A 19,509-nucleotide genomic window follows, 5' to 3' on the forward strand; every position below is an offset into this window, starting at 1 on the left:
GAAACCTCATTCTAACTTTGCTAGGAGTTTTAATCATGAATGGATGCAGAATTTCATCAAATGCCTTTTCTGCAGCTACCGAAATGATCAAATGATTTTTCTCCTCTAATCCGTTACTATCCTGCATCAATTATACATACATACTTTATATATATATATATATTTTAAGTGAGCTCTACACCCAACATGGGGCTTGAACTCACAACCCCAAGATCAAGAGTCATACGCTTTAATGACTGAGCCAGCCAGGTACCCCTTATCAATTATATTTTTTATGTTAATGTTAAACCAATTTGCACTCCTGGAATACATCCAACTTGATACTGCTCTATACCAAAAGAGAATGAAAGGAGAAATGATGGTCAGGTGGACATGGTCATGATGTTTTTCTTAAGGAACCTTATAAAGGTTATATGCACACTAATGAATAGCTGAATAATAATAAATTTGTATGCATGTGTAACTCTGACTCGTAAAAAAGCATGATATGAAAACATCCCCAGGCCTTTTAATTCTCCAGTGAAAAATTAAAGGTGCAGAACAACATGTAGGTATGTTACTTTCTGTGTAAAAATGCGAGGAAGAAAAGACTACTGACATATACGACGTGAAACTCTAGAGGATAAATAAAAATAAGTGGTTACATGTGGGGCTGGAATGAGAGAGAGACTTATTTTCAAACTGCTTGTATGTGTTTGTATTTCAATTCTGAACCAAATAAAAGTATTAGCTATTTTTATAAAAGTTAAATTAGAAAAATATGTTAACTAAATGACTATATAGATTCAAACACAGATTTACTTGTAAAAGTTAAAATCAGCGGATTCGTAAAAATCAAGGCTTTATATTTCATCTTTAGATACTAAACAATTTGTTAAAAAAAAATTAGCATTATGTGTTTTATTCAAGCTTAAAACAATGATGGACCAGAATCGTCATTTTCTGACTCTTGAAATATTCACTGTTCAGGTGTGTGGCACACATAAAATACATTTAAAGCTTAAATAAGCATGTTTGGTAACATAATTCACGTAGTCAAAAATTACCTTGTTCTGAATGAAGAGGAACAGAAGTTTTGCGACATTCAGTAAATCCAGCATGAGAACTCAAATGTTTCCAAGTGTTTTCAGAAGGAACATCATTCTGCATATTGTACAAATACACAATTTAAAAACAATTAAACTGAATTTCAAATAATTGTTCTAAGTAGTATAAAAGTCTCTGTATCTATTTAGTTCAACATGCTTTAATCTACCTGGACACCAAAGAGAACATTACAGGTCATAAATTTTCTTTAATGACAATCTAAAAAAACTGCATCAAAATATCCTACTTGCTTGTTCATAAATCCATTGTTCACAAATCCATCTGAATGAATCCTTTTTCATAGTGATACAACTTTATAAAAATTGGGGGAAAATATGAAAAACTGTGGGGAAAATAATAAAACATTTACCAATTCACCTAAAAAACAAAAAGCTATTTTATACACTGACATTGTAACAGTTTGGAGGGTGGAGGAGTGGTTTTTATGGGGAAGAAGGGATATCTGGGTAGCTTTCTTACTGATTATATAAGTTGTTTGTATAGCAAAGTCTAGTTCTCCCTTCCTTTCTTCTTTTTATCTAAACATTATCCCAGATGATCTAACAGACTGCATTAAATTAATGTGGGGACAATCCAATACATTCACATTATTTTCTCTTTTCAACTATAAACAGGTCACACACTATTATGCAACTTTAAAATATTCCCAAACCTCTACCACCTCTCAGAAACAATGAGTTTTAAACTGTTACTACAATAAGCTATTACTTTTATTAAGTAAATTTAGTTTATATCTCAAGAAAATGAAGCTTTTCTACCTTTGATGCTCTGCATTCTTCAAATACAGCTGATTGACATACCCAAGTGAGAGTGCTAACCTTTTATCTGTAGTCACAATGCAACTCCAATTTCCTTTCTGATTTTAGTTTTTAGAACCAGTTTTAGCTATTTCTTATTTGTTTTATTTAAGTGCTTTCCTTGATATATACTCTTTGATGCAGTGACACACCAGTTTTATTAGAACCATCTATGACAGAAATTCCAGTGCAGGATTGATGATGGGCTTCAAGGTATTTGTAAAACTCCTTATACCTTAATAGATAAAATTTTGTATATGTGCATTTTTCTGGGAAGTTCTTTTTCTCCAAGTAAATTACTCAAAACTGTTTAATTCAAAACACAGCCACCAGTTTTCTGCCTACTCACAGAAACTTGTAATTTCTTCTTACTTTTACCAGGAAGTTACCTGCCCACTTAAAAATTTTTAGCATAGACCTGGCTTTAAGTTCATTTCATAGGTTTATTTTTAAAAGGCAAAATCTGGGGCACCTGGGTGGCTCAGTTGGTTAAGCGACTGCCTTCGGCTCAGGTCATGATCCTGGAGTCCCGGGATCAAGTCCCGCATCGGGCTCCCTGCTCAGCAGGGAGTCTGCCTCTTCCCTCTTGTGCTCTCTATCTCTCATTCTCTCTCTCTCAAATAAATAAAAATAAAATCTTTAAAAAAAAATCAAATAAAATAAAAGCCAAAATCTGTGGGGAAACCTTGACGTATACCCTTTCCCATTAAGGAATGTCCATTTATCCTAAATGACTTCCTATGTACATCAAGTGCTTCATTATAGCAAAATGATGCCACAAGAATGTGCTGATACAATTCTTTCAACTGCCATTGTGACACTTGTAGAGACATTTTAAAAGTTCAATGAAATACATATTAGAAAATGACACCCTAAGTCAGGGTAACTGTAATTGTTACTGAGGACTGAGAGAAGCAGAGATACTAAAAAAATATTTAAGAAGCAAAATGAGTTAGACTTGGTTGTTAAATGGGAGAGAGAAGTAGGAATGCAGTTTTGCCCTGGTAAACTAGAATGTTGATGTTATTAACAGAGGCTGGAAATACAGAAGGAGAAACAGTCTGCTTGGCAAGAAGATGGTGAATTTGAGGTTCTAACTTCTGAGTTTGACAACTCTTAAGATTTCCAATTAGTTAGCAGTTCTAATCTTTTACTGTAATGTCATGCCAATCCTCTGAAGTCAGAATCACTCCCAAGATTCACTTTCCCCATATCCATTCCCAGCCTTCAGTTTTCCTGGTTAAAATTCAAATGCTGATATGGCTAGTAAAAAATTCATGCTATTTCAACTCTATAGGTGAGAAATCATATTCTTGGTTTTCTTGACTCCTTAATAACTTCACACAATGGTTACCTTAAACCTTCTCTTTCTCATGTAGTCCACTGTGCTTTCCACCAGAAAAATGAACAACTCCCCAGATTACTTTTTATCCCCTTTAATTTTAAAACTGTTTTGCATAATTTACATACAATGAAACACAGATTCTTAAATGATAAGTCAGAGAAGAGTTTTAGCATTCTTTCTTTCCAACTCAAAACATCTGTGCGACCATTTCTTTTGTCACTCTTCCTATCTGAAAAAAGCTATACTTTTTATCCTTATCATCTAAATGCTCAATTTCACTCCATTTATGTTTTCTTGCTTTTTAAATTATAATTCCCAGTCAGCTCTCCCTCCTTGTAAGAAACTCAAAGATAAAACAAGACATACGACCTAAAAAAAAAAAAAAAAAAAGGTTTCCCTACTGGTTCCTTTCCCTCATATTAAGACTATCATTACAGGTATTTATGAAAGCAACAGTTAAGAAATACTTTTCATTCATTGTTCTATACATTTAAAAATTTATTTAGCAAACATTTATTGAATATCTTACACCTGCACATTATATTGTAGTTACTGGCATATTCAGCTTTTTACTGCTTGGCTACAGGTTCCTTGACAGACAAGGTTATGTTCTAATAAACTTTTTGGCCTGGGAAAGAGTTCAGCTCAGTATTTCGTCAAGGAGAAATGTAAGAAACATTTTTAAAAAGAGAAATATTAAATAGGTGTTTTTTTTTTTATTTTCATCAATTAAAAAAATGCAAGCCAACTGCAGATTTTTTTCATATATATATTTTTAAGGATTTTATTTATTTATTTGAGAGAGAGAGAGAGAGCAAGGTGGGGGTCACAAAGGGAGAGTGAGAGGGAGAAACCGACTCCCCGCTGAGCAGAGAGCCCAATGTGGGACTCAATCCCAGGACCCAGGGATCATGACCTGAGCTGAAGGCAGATGCTTAAACAACTGAGCCACCCAGGCACCCTATTTCTTCTTTTTAAATGGTGTATAGCTTTAAATATTTGGGATAATCATGTTGATGATGGGCTCTGCTAAAATTGCATTTTTTTTTTTTAAAGATTTATTTGACAGAGAGAGACACAGCGAGAGAGGGAACACAAGCAGGGGGTGTGGGAGAGGGAGAAGCAGGCTTCCCGCTGAGCAGGGAGCCCGATGCAGGGCTCGATCCCCAGGACCCCAGGATCATGACCTGACCGAAGGCAGACGCTTAATGACTGAGCCACCCAGGCACCCCTAAAATTGCATTTTTATTGAAATGTTTAATTCTAATTTGAACTAAACCCCCAAATAGCAAAATAAGATTGAATTGTGCTGTTATAAGGATTTACTTACGGATATTATTTCTTTTATTTTGTTTGATGTTTCTTTAAACTTCTGCAAATAATCTATGCTATCTCTGTGTCCTTAAAGAGAAAAAATTATAACAAAAAATATTTATTTTTTCTTATCAAAATGTCATTGCCTAAAGTCTACATAAACAAGTGATTTATGTTGTTTTTTAAGTAGTTTTGATGGCTCTGAAGTTTCCTGTAGATCTTTTGATATATACAAAAAAATCTGTCAAGAAGCTAGAGAAGATGAGTAGTTCACTTTACAGTAACAGTGAAAGCCAAAGGCCTCCTCAAAGAATCCAACATGTGATATGAATTGCTTGAAATTTAAAAAGAAAAAAGGGAAGCAATTACTTTTACTATTCATAAAATATAAAATTACATATATAACACATATATAATATATCCACTACACACACACAAATCGTATGCAGAGATAAATATGTAGGTATCTATACATATCCATCCCAGTGGCAACATACTAACATACAGACTAAAATGTACTTTTAAAAAATAAATTGGGATAGATTTTATGCAGAAAAGTTGTCTCTATAAATCCACAGTGACCTGCACATAGCCTAGCAGTAGAGATCATATGCGCAATACCTAATAACTTACAGGGTTGGCCTCAATGTGGAGATTACGTGGACATACCATATTCTCTGACCAATCTCCATATATGTTCCATGATTAGGTAAATTTCTAAGCTGGGAAGGCTCAAACGAGTGTTAAGACAAAGGTTAGGAAGCCACCTGATGGAAAAATTCAAACCTGAAGAGACAGAGGGCCTCAGAACACTCTGGTCATGCCCACAAACAACCCAAGTTGTTTTCTAAGAACTCTTTGTTAAATACTTTAATCTTTACTAATGTAACAGGAAGACTGTTAGAACACTATATTCTCCCAAATACTAGAGACCTAGTGAGCTCTATGAAGTATTCTCTCTTCATCTTTTCCTTCCATATGGCACACTATCAACATTAAAATATGCTTAGGTCTCCCCCATCATTAAAGACAAAACAAATAAACAAACGACAGTGTAAGTTCTTTCTTTCTTTTTACCTTCATAGTGACCTGTAGAGCTGCCCCCCCAAGGCCTACTCCTTATATTCTCTCCTCCCATTCACACTTGACTGCAATATAATCTGGATTCTCCCTTAACCACTTCCCTGAAACAGATTCCACCAAGGCCATTAATTTATCATTGCCAAAATAAATATATTTTCAGTCCTTATTTTACTTTAGCTATCTGAAGTATAAGAATGAATCATTCCTTTCTGAAATGCTCTCCTCTGGGTACAGTGAGTCCTGGCTTTCCCTATTAGCCTAATTGTAATTATTAGTGTACCCTTTCACTATCAAAAGGGTACTGGTTGAGATGAAAAATTATATGGTCACCCAATTTAGAAGACACTGCTCTTTTCCAGTTTTTTTCTATCTAGCCTCCCCTGTACCTTTCTATTATTCACCAAGTATCTAGTATTTATGAATCACTCAGGTTCTTTCAACAAGTTAACCAAATTCAATAGAAGATTCTCAAAATCAAAAGGAAGAGCCCAAATAAGTTTTATATACAAACTTATTATAGTAAATTCACCAAAGAGGTATGTGCCAATAGAACTATTACAGCTCAATTCAACCTATTTCCCCCACTCGAATCCTTTAAAAATTTTAGAACTATATTCTACGAAACGAAGCCCACTTATCACATAAGTGCACAGTTTTATTAGCTATTTATTTTATTTCTAAGATGATAATTTAATAAAAAAATTATACTGATATACAAATATTAGTTTGCCAAACTTACCTACAAATGCTCCAAATTCTACATTATCTCCTTCTGCAGCTTTAGAGCAAACAATTCCCTGATCTTTGGTTACAGTTTCTAAGTGGTTTTTACAACTGGGCTGGGAAGGTGTACTAACAAAAAATTTGGTTGGTGGGGATGACAGGTGTGGTATGCTATTAGAAGAACTGCCTAATTTTTTATTTTTACTGAACATTTTTAACATTTCTGCCCCGTGTATTCTCTGTCGCAGTTCTGGAGGAGAAACAGCACTTGGGAATAAGGCACCACAAGAGGAACCAGCCTCTGGGAAACTGAATTCTTTTCTCTGGGGTATTACAGGTAAATCCTGACCAAATATGTTACACTGGGGATCTTTCTCATCTTTCATAAAAAGATTACAAAGAAAAGGATTAGTACTTTCAAGACCACCTTGAGGAAGAGAGGAGCTAAGTGTATTTACAACACTGTGCTTTTTCCATACAGAAGGTCTTACAGGACCATCGTCAATAAGGTTTTGAGCCAAATGTTTGGAAATGCTCAATTCTCGTGTGATTTCATTGTGAACTTTGCTAGCTTCCGAAGCTTTCTGGGCAGTGAGTGTTTTTAATGTATCTACAGTCAGGGCTGAAAGATCTTGCAAATGGCCAATTTGAGAATCTAATGACTGTAATGATCTTTTTATATAGTTGACACGATCTCCAACTTCTTTAATTTGAATGCACATCTGCTCCACCCTGTAGGGGAAACACAGGCTTTTTAAAAATGTTAAAAATTAATGTTTTAGAGATTCTTTTTGTAATCTCAATAAATGACAATGGTAAAAAGAAATTTTACATGCACTCAAACAAGCTCAGCTATAAAATAAAATGATTATTTATTTATAAAAGGCACACCTGATGTTTAAGAAGGGTCCGGTACTGATTCTATTATAATAAAAATCAAGATTTCAAAAAATATTTTTATTATTACAATTCCCCCTCATCAAAGTTAACACACACAAAAAAGTATATAAAGCTACATATACAGAGATGTATTAGTACACTCTTATAATATATAATGTATAGTACACCATTATAACTATACTATCTGCTTCCAGAATGTAGCAAAGCCATTAGAGAAAAAACAAACAAGCAATGCTTTAAAATATAGTTTCACTTCTCTCCACTGACTGATAAAGAACATTAATTCTTCTTCCTCTGTAACAAATGTTAAAAAATAATAAGAAACTGACTTAGTGACTTAACACTAAATATCAGAACTGAAATGTCTTCCGATATATACAACTATTACTAAGCTCACTTATTTTGACAATCATAAATTGAACAATGACATAAGAGAATCCACTGTGACGTATAATCAATTACAATTAAAGAAATTCTGAACCTTTCAAAGGTGACACGAATTCTCTCTTCACTCCCAGAATGGAATTTGTCATCTTTTTCATTAAAATACATCTCAACACACTGTTCTTCAAAGTCATGTAGTTTCTTTTGATCTTCTTCTGTTAAAAAAAGTTCTAAAGAAGGAAAAGAAAAAAAAAATCAATGAAGACTATCAAGATATCAATTTATAGCTCAGGAGTCTTCTGAATTATTTAGGGTTCATACGACTATATCCATCTGTAGTTTTTTTCTCTTTTTACTGTAGTGTTTCTAAAGCACTGGACAAATATTTCCATTTTTTCTTCCTCAGGAGAACAGTTTTAGGTATCTCTTCCTCTTCTAACTTCCTTTTCCTATAGAACACTCTTCCCCTGTACTCTCTTTACACCTCTCCCTCATTTATCCAGGTAGAGGAATTTAAGAACCAATTTGGTAGAACAGAAAGCCACTGTAAAATTTTAAGCACAGTTTGATATGATGATTAGTCTCATGTAGCATACAGAATAAACTAAAAGTGTTGTTTACAGAGCAGCAAAATGGTTTGTAGAACAGAAAATGTCATGGTTTACATTACCATTTTAACAAAAACAAACTGACATACCATATTCAAAAAGAAGTTTAATACTAAATTCACTTTTACAGATACCATAATATACTCAAAATTCCTTTATGTTCAGGCAAATTCAACAAAAGTTTTTTATAGTAACATTAACCAATTATATCTTCTGAGTAAAATTAATACTTAACCTTCAGGGTAATACTGATAAGTGATAAAATAGAAACATTTCCCTTAATGTATTTTACTTACTTGGTCCATCTGAAGTCTTATCTTTTTTTCTTCTTTTACATATGCAGCAAAACAGAGAAACTATATGGCTGAGAATGATAAGTGGTGGAGGCAGAACAGGTTTCTCATGATAAGCCATAATAAAATGATACCGTTGGTACTTCCATACAATATTGGAAATTGCCTTCACTTGTAAATACACATTGCTTGAATAACAATAAAAATAAAACACAGCTAAATCACATGATAAAGTTTTAAATAATAAAGATTTTACTGCAATTCTGTTCTAAACAAGAATCCAAAAGACTCCTCCACTGTACACAAGACTAAAAAGGCAAATGAGAAACTGGAAAAAAATATATTCAGTAAGTATAAGGCACAAGTTTGGTATTGCTGAGGGTCTTAATTACAAACTCCCAGAAAAATGACCAGAAAATATGATCTTAAGATTTTAAAGTTACATATAAATAACAAAAGTATAAGAAAATATTCAATCTTAGTAGCAACAAAATAAGTGCATATAAAAACAAGATACTTTTATGTACTATCAAATTAGCAACCATTAAAGATAACAATACCTAGTGTTGGCAGAGATTTGGGGATAAGGCCTACTTTAGCTTAAATGCATAAAGTCCTTAAAATGCATATACTGAACAGTTCTACTTTTAGGAAAACAATCTAAGGACGACATAATTAAGGAATGATCAAAAATTTAACCATAACATGGTTTTGGGGAACAAAAAATTATAAACAATCTAATTGAACAATGTAACATATTGGTTGAAAAATTAAGGTCTATATCATGGAATACCAGGTAGGCATTAAAAATAAACTGGAGAGAGGTATTTATTAATGTGGAATAATATTCATGTTTTGTTTAGTTTAAAACAGTATACAAAATATAATAACATTATTTTTGAAGAGAAAAAATGGTTCATATATATTCATAATAAACAAGAGAAAGATGTACACCAAAATTAATTAATGAGATTATGGATGAATTTTCTACTTGCCTTTCTGTTTTATATACTGAACATGTGTATTCCTTGGCAACTTAGTAAAAATCCCAAATAAAGGTTAAATTTATAAAAGAACTGCATGTTGAAAGATAATTAAGTCTCAAAGTCTCATTTGATTTGAAAAAGCATGCCTTCTTATTTGTAATTTTCAAAGATAATTTTAGTAGTTTAAGCTTCAATAAAATCTTTAGATTGGAAATTTTGTGTATTTCCTTCAAAATGAGAATTTTATGTTAAAATCTCATTAAGCAACTGAATAAAATTCTTACTTGAAAAATGCAATAAGAAGATTGACCATAATGATATACTGTACAAAGAGGTAGACTGCTTGAAGAAATGGAGTCAACCATGTTCCAGGACCACAGATTTGAGAGATAGTGGAATCATTTGCACACACTTTGAAAAGAAGAACAAAAATTAGATACAGTAATCACACTAGTAACCATTTTTTTAATTTAAATTTTAAATTACAGTGCAATTGGTTTCTATACCAGTTAACTATTTTTAATTAGTATTTGTTTGAAGGAAGTTTCAATTATGTACTAATCTGTTTCAGAAGAGCTTCTGGGCAAGCACTTGGAATAAAACTTAAAAATACTCCAACACAGAAAAATTTGGGGGGTGCCTGGGTGGCTCAGTTGGTTAAGCGGCTGCCTTCGGCTCAGGTCATGATCCCAGGGTCCTGAGATCGAGCCCCACGTCCGGCTCCCTGCTCAGCGGAGAGCATGCTTCTCCCTCTCCCTCTGCCTGCCACTCTGCCTACTTGTGCTCTCTATCAAATAAATAAATAAAATCTTTAAAAAGAAAAATTTTGTGAGGGATATGGGTATCTGTTCTACCACTCTATTCCAGATGAGGAGGTATGTAGTTCTGTGTTATGTCTGCACTTCAAGGCAGGGTTTAGCCTGAGGAACATTAAATAGAATAAAATTTTCAGATTCAGCCACATTATATCATTACTGTAAGAAAAATAACTGAAGTATAAAAGAGAATGGGGGCGCCTGGGTGGCTCAGGAGGTTAAGCGGCTGCCTTCAGCTCAGGTCATGATCCCAGGGTCCTGTCCTGGGATGGAGCCCCGCATCGGGTTCCCTGCTCAGCGGGAAGTCTGCTTCTCCCTCTCCCACTCCCCCTGCTTGTGTTCCCTCTCTCGCTGTCTGTCTCTGTCAAATAAATAAATAAAGTAAAGTATGGTAGGGGCGCCTGGGTGGCTCAGTCGGTTAAGCATCTGCCTTCGGCTCAGGTCATGATCCCAGGATCCTGGAATCGAGCCCCACATCGGGCTCCCTGCTCAGTGGGGAGCCTGCTTCTCCCTCTCCCTCTGCCACTCTCCCTGCCTGTGCTCTCTCTCTCTCTCCAAATAATCTTAAAAAAAAAAAGGTATGGTAAACTCGCAGTAAATTTACAAATATAAAAATTACTGAGTTTATCTTATTAGGTCACCAGAGGGTTGAAATAGTGGTTGAAGTGCCTCTCAAATATACAATGATTAGGTCTGAATTCCTTGCTTTTCATTAACCCCACCAGGAATGTTTCTGAAGCCAAAACACAGCTAAACCGAAAAAAAGGAAGAGAAGAGCTTTAGTACCCACCAGAGTATTAAAGAATTAATAAGCAAAACAATTTAAATAGGGAAAAGATTAGAATTAAATAATCATGAATTAGTGACAAGTTTTATGTAAATGCTTACAATACAATTAGCATTTCTTTAGTAATCGTTTAAAAACATATACACCATTAAAACACTCAATGGCTGTATCATTCCTTTCAAATTGTTTCACAGGCAAATGAATGCACAAGGTTCTTTCGATCTTAAAAAGCTTTATCAATCAATTTCCACTCTATTCAGATTTGTTTGATGTAGCAAATACCCAAGAAAGAGAATAAAGGAGACTAAAAAGCTATATCCAATGCTTTATAACAACTAATCTAGAGCCACACTGGAAAAAGAGCAGAAAATGAAAACCTGAAAATGGCACCGAACAGGAAAGCATTGAACACAAAGTTTGACCAGGCTGGTAAAACCTCAGTTTTAATCAACATCTGATAACAATTAAAGACCAGTATGTAGCCATCCCCTGACCTACTCACCTATAAAAAGGTGGGTAGGGAGCAACACAGGTGTGGGGTGAGGGAAGAGTAAAGACAGGAAACTGCAAAAGAGATCAAGAGCAAACTAACCAAATAAAGATTCTAAAATGCAAATGTGGACGTCAGTAGAACGTCCCTGAAAGTCAGCAGCATCACCTATGTTCACAAATTATCTAGCCTCATTAGCTAAAACAATTTAAAAATTATTACCATACGCAGAAAATGTGTTCCACAGTTGAATTTTGTTTATCCAACCTACCATAATTGATCTAATCAATGTAATCCTATTACCCTTGCCCCAACTGTTTCATAAGCAGGCTGAAGCCAATTTGAGCTAATGAGATTTAAGGAACAGGTTCAATAGAAGGCTTTTGGGAAAAGGACTTTTCACCCTTAAGAGAACCATGGAAAACACTCTCTCTTTTCCTCCCATTGCTAATGACAGTCTTCTAATCATAAGGGAGACCTGTATCAATCACACACTGATTACAAAGCAGTGGAATGAAAATGAACAGGTGTCCTTAACTATGAATTAACAAACTGCAAAGACCACTCTACCTCTAACTCTGTGTTACATGAGCTAATAAATATCTTTATTGTATAAGTCGGGTCAGGCCAAATTTCCATTTGTGGCTGAAAAAATTCTAAAATACTTTTTTTGATTAATTTTTATAGGTTTTTTTCTGGGCTTATTAACGAATGTATTTTGGGAGGGCTTAGGTTGGTAATAATAGTTTGACTTGTGAAAATATGTAATACTACGGTAATGCAAGTCTGACTTCAAAACAAAATAACCAAAAGATGAATTTGTAAACATAAACCCTTACCATCAATTTCATATGCATAAACTTCACCAAAAATCATCCAGTATGGATGAAAAACTATATCTTTAGCAAGAGTCCAAGACGGTGCTTCACGAGGATAAAGTATTGCCTTTCTGGGAACACCAAAACTAAGTAATACAAGAGCCATAATCACTACAATGTAGAACATATTGGCTACCTGTTAAAAAATGAACACTGTTAAAATACATGGGAATTTAAAAACAATGACAATTTTTTAATCTTAAAATAGTTCTAATGTTCTAATAAATAACTAGAATCTCTGAGTTTTCTTTTACTCCTAGTATTAGCATTCAGGAAAATCTCATCACTACATAAACCTTAACATCAAGGAGATTACATAAAAATTGATCTGTGAGGCTAGATAGGTCAGGGGCACATTCTTTTTTTTTTTTTTTTGTCTCTAAATGTAAATAACTTCATTATAATTACAACACCAATTCAACAAATATTAGGAAAACAAAAAGATCACATATAACTAAAATATCAAATACAAAGCAAATAAAAACTTTGTGCATGTAAACAGCAATTATCAAAGAAGAAAATAATCTAGTACAAACTGCCAAATATGATTTGAAACATCCAATGCAATTTTTGTCCCCTTAAGATAGTACTATCTTAGTACTTAAGTACTTAAGTACATCAGTACTAAAGACTTTCCCTTTGTAAATTTGGGTGCCCAGTTTTTAGAATATTCAATATGAAATATCTTTTTCCATCTCTTTGATATGATAATAAATCAACAGCAATCAATATTAAAAGGGGCACATTCTATGTAATGAACCATATCACTGGTTCCAACTGGAGTCGGCCTATCTTGAGTCCATGAAGATTTAAAGAGGTATAGACACATGGGCAGATTCAGGGAATCAATTTCCGTTATGTGCTCTTTCCTAAAACTGTTGTGTTGTTGTACTGGAGGTTCAGACTCACTTTTCTACCTCCCTTTGATAACTGTCCTTTGCCCACTTCATACACAAAAAGGCATTCTTCTCACCCATCTTGAACCCTATACCATGGTCCCTTAACCTGGACTGTGAAAACCTCTAGGAGCTAAATAAAACAAACTGGAATTATCAGCATGGGTGTTGAAAAAATAAGTGACACCAATTAACTGGTTAAAAATTCCTTTCACAAATCAGGTAGTCTGCAATTCTTTAATTTCAACAAAGGTGAAAAAATCCTAATTGGGCTATCACCTAATAAATCAATGAAAAATAATTTTTATTAAGTCACAATGTGAATTTTGAAATCATTACTCAAGAAATCTAAGAGTGAAGTAAAATCCTATAACAGGACTTTAATTTCTATCCACTTAATTAGGGGTACGAGTGCTCAGCATTTATACTTAAAAAAGTGAATGTTGTCTCACTCCAACAATGTAGTATTCATCCACAAATAATCTACTAGTGGAAAACACACACAGATCAAGGTAGACTACATTTACAATAAATCTGTACCAACAACTGCAATAAACCAACCTAAAAAATCAGTAATTGCAATAAAATAACCTAAAAAAATTATGACATTTGCATATATTTTTCAAATGAATATATAGTGAGTAAAAATGGAAGGCAGGAATGTGAAAGCTAAAGAGGACAGTAAGTCTGGGTTTTTTTATTTTTTAAATTACAAAATATTGATTTATATGTAATAATTTAGACTTGATCCTTCATCTTTAAAATTCTTACACATCTGCCAATAAATTTCCTTTTTAAATTAGAGTTGAGTCTCTGTGACTTGCAATCGAAGAGTCCTAATACTGTCCAAGACTGTTTTCTTACTTGTAAAACAGTCAAATAATGCCTTGAGGGTATGTTTTCAATAACAAGATTTTCAACAAAATCTTGGGATGAAAGATTTTAAAGGGCAAATCATCAATACATTATTCATGACATTTGAATTATGGAATCCCAAATATTTATCTGTAATTAAGGAAAAGGCCAAGTCAAAAATTCAAAACCATACTAAAATTTGTACTGAGGTATCCTAAAATTATTCAGTCTATGACTGCTGATTCATAGAGGTCTCTGGATTTCATGCCTTTCACATAAAGCCTATTTGACAACCTTCCTTATAGCTGATCTAAATTTAATTAATTAAAAATATTTAAATATCCCATTTTCGCATATCTAAAATGAGGATTTCTAGCTTGAATGTACAGATACATGGAGCGAGTGGGAAAAGGTTAAAATTTACCATGCAATTTTCGTTAAGTGTGATCTTTATTAATGATATCAACGGTGAGGAGTATTTCTTCTATTTTCATCTTTTATATCTTCAAACTTTACAAAGCTTTTTTCTCTGATAAGAAATTCCCTGCTCAGGAAAAGTTCCTATTTGCCAAACTTTCAAATACCGTATTTTTTGTGAAAGCCTTTATGACAGAATTAGGTACTATCTCATCAGTCTTCACATAAGTTTATCTTTCTGTAGCTATCTATCTGTTCACATGCTTGTATTATGTACTAAACTGTGAGTTCTATGAGGCTCTGGACCATGTTTTATTCATCTTTGTAGTTTCAGGTTAGTATAGTGCATAGCACATAATAGATACACAATGATAAAAGAAACAATGTTAAGTTACTCCAGGAACCTACTACCATAAAATTCATCTCCTTTATTCATTATTTAAAGGTATATACTTTAATGAAGGATTTCTTACACTTTGCAGCACCTAGTTTAAACGGATAATTAGAATATCAACCATTTTGAAAGTTCTAAAGGGGGTAGAAAGGGAAAACGGCACTAGGAGAAACAGATAATGATGTGAAAAATGACTGGTTGAAGAGGGGAAAGACATAAATACTCCTCGTGGAGGGTAGTTCTAAAAATCACAGATAAAGAAGAAAATGAAATATATATTCAAGCTCCTCAGAACTTGGATGAGAGAATTGGCAGGAGTGCTGAGAGCATGTGAGAGGCAAGATTCAGATGAAAATCCAGACAGCTTCTATTTCTTTCTCTTGGCTTCCCCCTATTTTTCCGATTTCCATCTTTTATTATTATGGCTGTTCACTTCTGTATTTCCTATACCTCTAATTTACTGTATACTACCATTACATTAACCTGATACCACTAAGTCACTAATCTGGTAGGCAACGAAAACTGGAGCACCTATTTGCATGCTAAAATTTTAGGCTAAAACCAATTCTTCCCTACAAGCTTTAAATCCCCTAACTTTTCCTGGAAACACTACCACTTTATGAAAGAATACAAAATGGATGAATAATGAACACTTCTTTGATATGACAAACAGTAAACCAGTAATTCTCGACTGGGGAAATAGAGGACACATTCTCCTGGAGGGGAATGTGTAGTCTCAAAAAGCAAATAATTAAACTTTATATTTAGAAAACTTTAAAAAATCTTATTTTCATAATGCTCATAATCCTATGAGCTAGTGGGATTATTTAGAAGGTAAATTTAATTTAGAAGACAAAGATTTTCCACAATTAAGGAAAAGGATTTCAGAAACTCTAGGAATAGATTTTTATATTTATTAAAAGGGGGCAGATCTTTAAAAAGAATTGAGAAACAGCACATATAATGAGCCTACTTTGATAAAGCTATTATATACAATTATTTGTGTGGAGTTTAACACACAAGCACATATTCCTGTATGTCTTGAAGGATGGAAAAAGTATACATCACACTGTTAACAGTGGATGTCTCTGGATAGTAGTTTGTATTTATTTACTAAAATTTTCTACAATGAATAATAATTTTAGAATAAGAAAGGAAATGTTACTTTTACAAAACAATAATACAATAGTGTCTGCCTTTTTGACCACTGGAAACTGAAAGCAATTTATGGCAGAAGTAGGACAACACACCTTAGATTTTTCAGGTCAATGCATAAGGAATTGCACATTAAACCTGACATCTACATTTAAAAAACAAAACCTGCCAGTTGGTTAAACTTGTAGGAAAGAGCAAGATATTGGACATATTATATCAGGAAAAGATGTTCTAACTGGAACTTTAAAAAATAGTTTGAATCAGTGAAGACGGGAGGAAAGAGGAACCTAAAGACATAAACCACAGGTAGTACTGTTTAGCTAGCATTATCTTGCAAATACATAATAATGGAACAAAATTAGTGTGGGGAATTGGAGCTGAGCAAGAGAAACACTTGTGAGACTTTTTCAGTCTGTCCCCACTGGCTGAAAATCATCATCTAACAAATAATCTGACTAGCTGCTTTCAGCATCCATGCATTGAAAAATCTATCTGAAATGGTAAGGAAAGATAAAGAAATGTCAACTTATTCTTCTTAGGGAAAAGAAAAATCAAATTTGGTGGAGGGGAGACTCTTCAATGGTTTCCCCTATATTTTTCTTCTCTAAGGTCCCAGTTTTCAATGTTATGTAAATCAGGCTATGCCCTTTTATCCAATTTGATAACTAACCAACTCCTTATCATAAAAGAAGTTCCAGTCAGGTTGTGCCTTTTTACTCCTATCTATCTTAAGCTTTCAAAGAACAGATCATATCCCACTGCTTTAATAAAACCATCCACAGATTTATCTCTTCCCATGAGTCCCTACATCCCCTACTCATTAATTTCATCAATAAACCACAAGGACTATTTACTAACACCATATATAATCCCCTAGAATACTTATGTAGGACAAGCTCCAAACTAGATTATAAAATTATTTAAAATAACTACAGGACTGGTAAAATCAAAAAGGAGAAATGTAATTTCACAAAGTTCAGAGGCACTATCCTAAAAATTGTTATACTATTTTGCATAGGGGCGCCTGGGTGGCTCAGTCATTGAGCGTCTGCCTTTAGCTCAGGTCATGATCCCAGGGTCCTGGGATCGAGTCCCACATCAGGCTCCCTGCTCAGCGGGAAGCCTGCTTCTCCCTCTCCCACTCTCCCTGCTTGTGTTCCCTCTCTCGCTGTGTCTCTGTCAAATAAACAAAATCTTAAAAAAAAAATAAAATAAACATTAAAAGCTACTTGGTAGAAGATTATAGATTTTAAAATTTATAATCTGCTGCTAAGCATGTAAAATTAAGAGAATCAATCTATTAAAATACAATGAATGTTCAGCATTTTTATGTCTTCTTTTCCTACTTGTAATGGTTTTATCCATCCAGCCAGCAATAGTAACTAAGGAGAATCTACTATGTGACAGCCGCTATGGTAAGTACTAGAGATATAAAGGTGACCAAAACCAAAGAAGGTGCCTACACTCCAAAGAGTTCAGTCTGGAGAAGTACATAAATAATCCAGTAAGAATATAGTTTAAAATATGGTTAGACACAGAGATAAATATTCTATAGAGGAGGAACATGGGTCCCATAAAACTTTGTAGCAAATAAACTTGATCTAGTGGGAAAAGACCAAAAAAACTTCCCCCAAAACAAAAATTATGTTGGAGATGTGATCTGTATGTAATCCAAAGAGCTAAGGATATGAGTGTAGATGAGGACAGTCATTCCTGGCAGAAAGAACAGGAGCTATGGTACCCTGGTAGGGGTTATGTTAAAAAAATAGGGACGGGCCTGTATGACTCTAGCTAGCATAGATAAGAGGTGAAAAAAATGGCTGAGAGAGGACACTTTAAAGGAAAGCAAGGAAGCTGGTTCTATTGGAAAATTAAAAGCAACGAACTGGGCAGGACTTACGGAATTCATTAAGTATAGTGATCTCTAGGGGTAATGTGAAAGCATTAGAAAAATTTTTTAAGTAGGGAAGTAACATACTCAGAAATGCATTTTGAAATTACTCTAGCTACAATGTAGACTAAGACAGGCCACAGTGGTTGTGAATAAACAGACTTTACTAGATTGCTGCAGGTGCCAGATGACTAGGGTAGAGTTAGTAAAGATGAAAATAACATCACAAACAGTAGCTAAAACAAACTTGTATTTTTTCATTCTGACCTCAACTAGCCCTAGAAAGTAGCATTTAAAAATCAAAACATTTTAGATAAAACAAATAAAATATGGTTTTCTTAATCTTATCCCATCACATATTTTCTTCAAAAATTAATATCCTGAGGATTGGCCAATTTGAAGAAATAACATTCTCTAGTTCAAATAAAACTATGTAATGACAGGTTTTTATGATTTCAAGAAAAAATATCAATAAACCCATGAGTATTATCAGATGCCTCTCAACTTACCATTTTTCCAATCATCATTACATAAGGTCCTGCCTGTTGATTTACAGCTAGAAAATCTAGCAAACGCACATACCAAAATATTATGTTAAGACAGTAAATTAATCTTCCAGCAACAAAAACATGATTATCATATGCATTCTCAAAGTTCCATTTTGCTCCAAATCTTAGTCCAAATCCAATGAAGAAAGAAATTATGGCAATTGTATCACTGATATTGAAGTAATCACTAAACCACACTTTAATCTTCTGGCTTATTTTTCCAGCTTCAGACATAAAGATCTACGGGTTAAAAAAAAAGAAAGAAAAAAATCTAATTGAACTGTTTAAGTAATCGATTTCTTCCTATTAAAACATATATTACATTCAATTATAGTATCACAGTAGAATTTTATGTATTTTTTTAATATTTCAAAGTATTTTTGTATTTTTTCAAGATTTTATTTAAAAGAGAGAGAGACCATGGTGGGGGAGGGAGAGGGAGAAGCAGACTCCCCACCAAGCAGGGAGCCCAACTTGGGGCTTGATCCCAGATGAACTGAGCCAAAGGCAGACACTTTAACTGACTGAGCCACCCAGGAGCCCCTCAAAGTTATTTTTTAAAACTGAAGTACAGTTAACACACATTATATTAGTTTCAGGTATACAACATAGTGATTCAACAACTCTATATATTATGCTCTGCTCACAAGTGTAGCTACCATCTGTTACCATACAATGCTATTACAATACCACTGACTATATATTCCTTGTGCTATACCTTTCATCCCTAGAACTTATTCATTCCATAACTAGAAGCCTGTGCTACCCACTCCCCTTTACCCATTTTGCCCATCTCTCCTCCCCTCCTTCCCCACAATCACTTTGTCCTCTGTATTTACAGGT

The 19,509-nt window shown here is 33.9% G+C and overlaps 1 protein-coding gene across 3 annotated transcripts in view; it reads right to left on the bottom strand.

Annotated features, from left to right (window-relative positions):
- The window catches only part of TRPM7 (transient receptor potential cation channel subfamily M member 7), a 117,724-nt gene that overhangs the window by 22,716 nt on the left and 75,499 nt on the right, over positions 1–19,509 (bottom strand). For all 3 annotated transcript variants that reach the window (XR_003515514.1, XM_027568727.1, XM_027568726.1), the window contains 8 exons: positions 18,628–18,906; positions 12,472–12,646; positions 9,825–9,951; positions 8,558–8,742; positions 7,751–7,883; positions 6,386–7,101; positions 4,580–4,650; positions 1,047–1,143 (listed from right to left, as the gene is read on the bottom strand). Coding sequence is in view for 2 of the 3 variants with exons in the window: in XM_027568727.1 (XP_027424528.1) it covers positions 1,047–1,143; positions 4,580–4,650; positions 6,386–7,101; positions 7,751–7,883; positions 8,558–8,742; positions 9,825–9,951; positions 12,472–12,646; positions 18,628–18,906 (1,783 nt within the window). In the remaining variant the exon portion in view is untranslated. The remainder of the gene's footprint in view (positions 1–1,046; positions 1,144–4,579; positions 4,651–6,385; positions 7,102–7,750; positions 7,884–8,557; positions 8,743–9,824; positions 9,952–12,471; positions 12,647–18,627; positions 18,907–19,509) is intronic.

Source organism: Zalophus californianus, chromosome 6, assembly GCF_009762305.2.
Source record: "Zalophus californianus isolate mZalCal1 chromosome 6, mZalCal1.pri.v2, whole genome shotgun sequence".
Classification (NCBI taxonomy): domain Eukaryota; kingdom Metazoa; phylum Chordata; class Mammalia; order Carnivora; family Otariidae; genus Zalophus; species Zalophus californianus.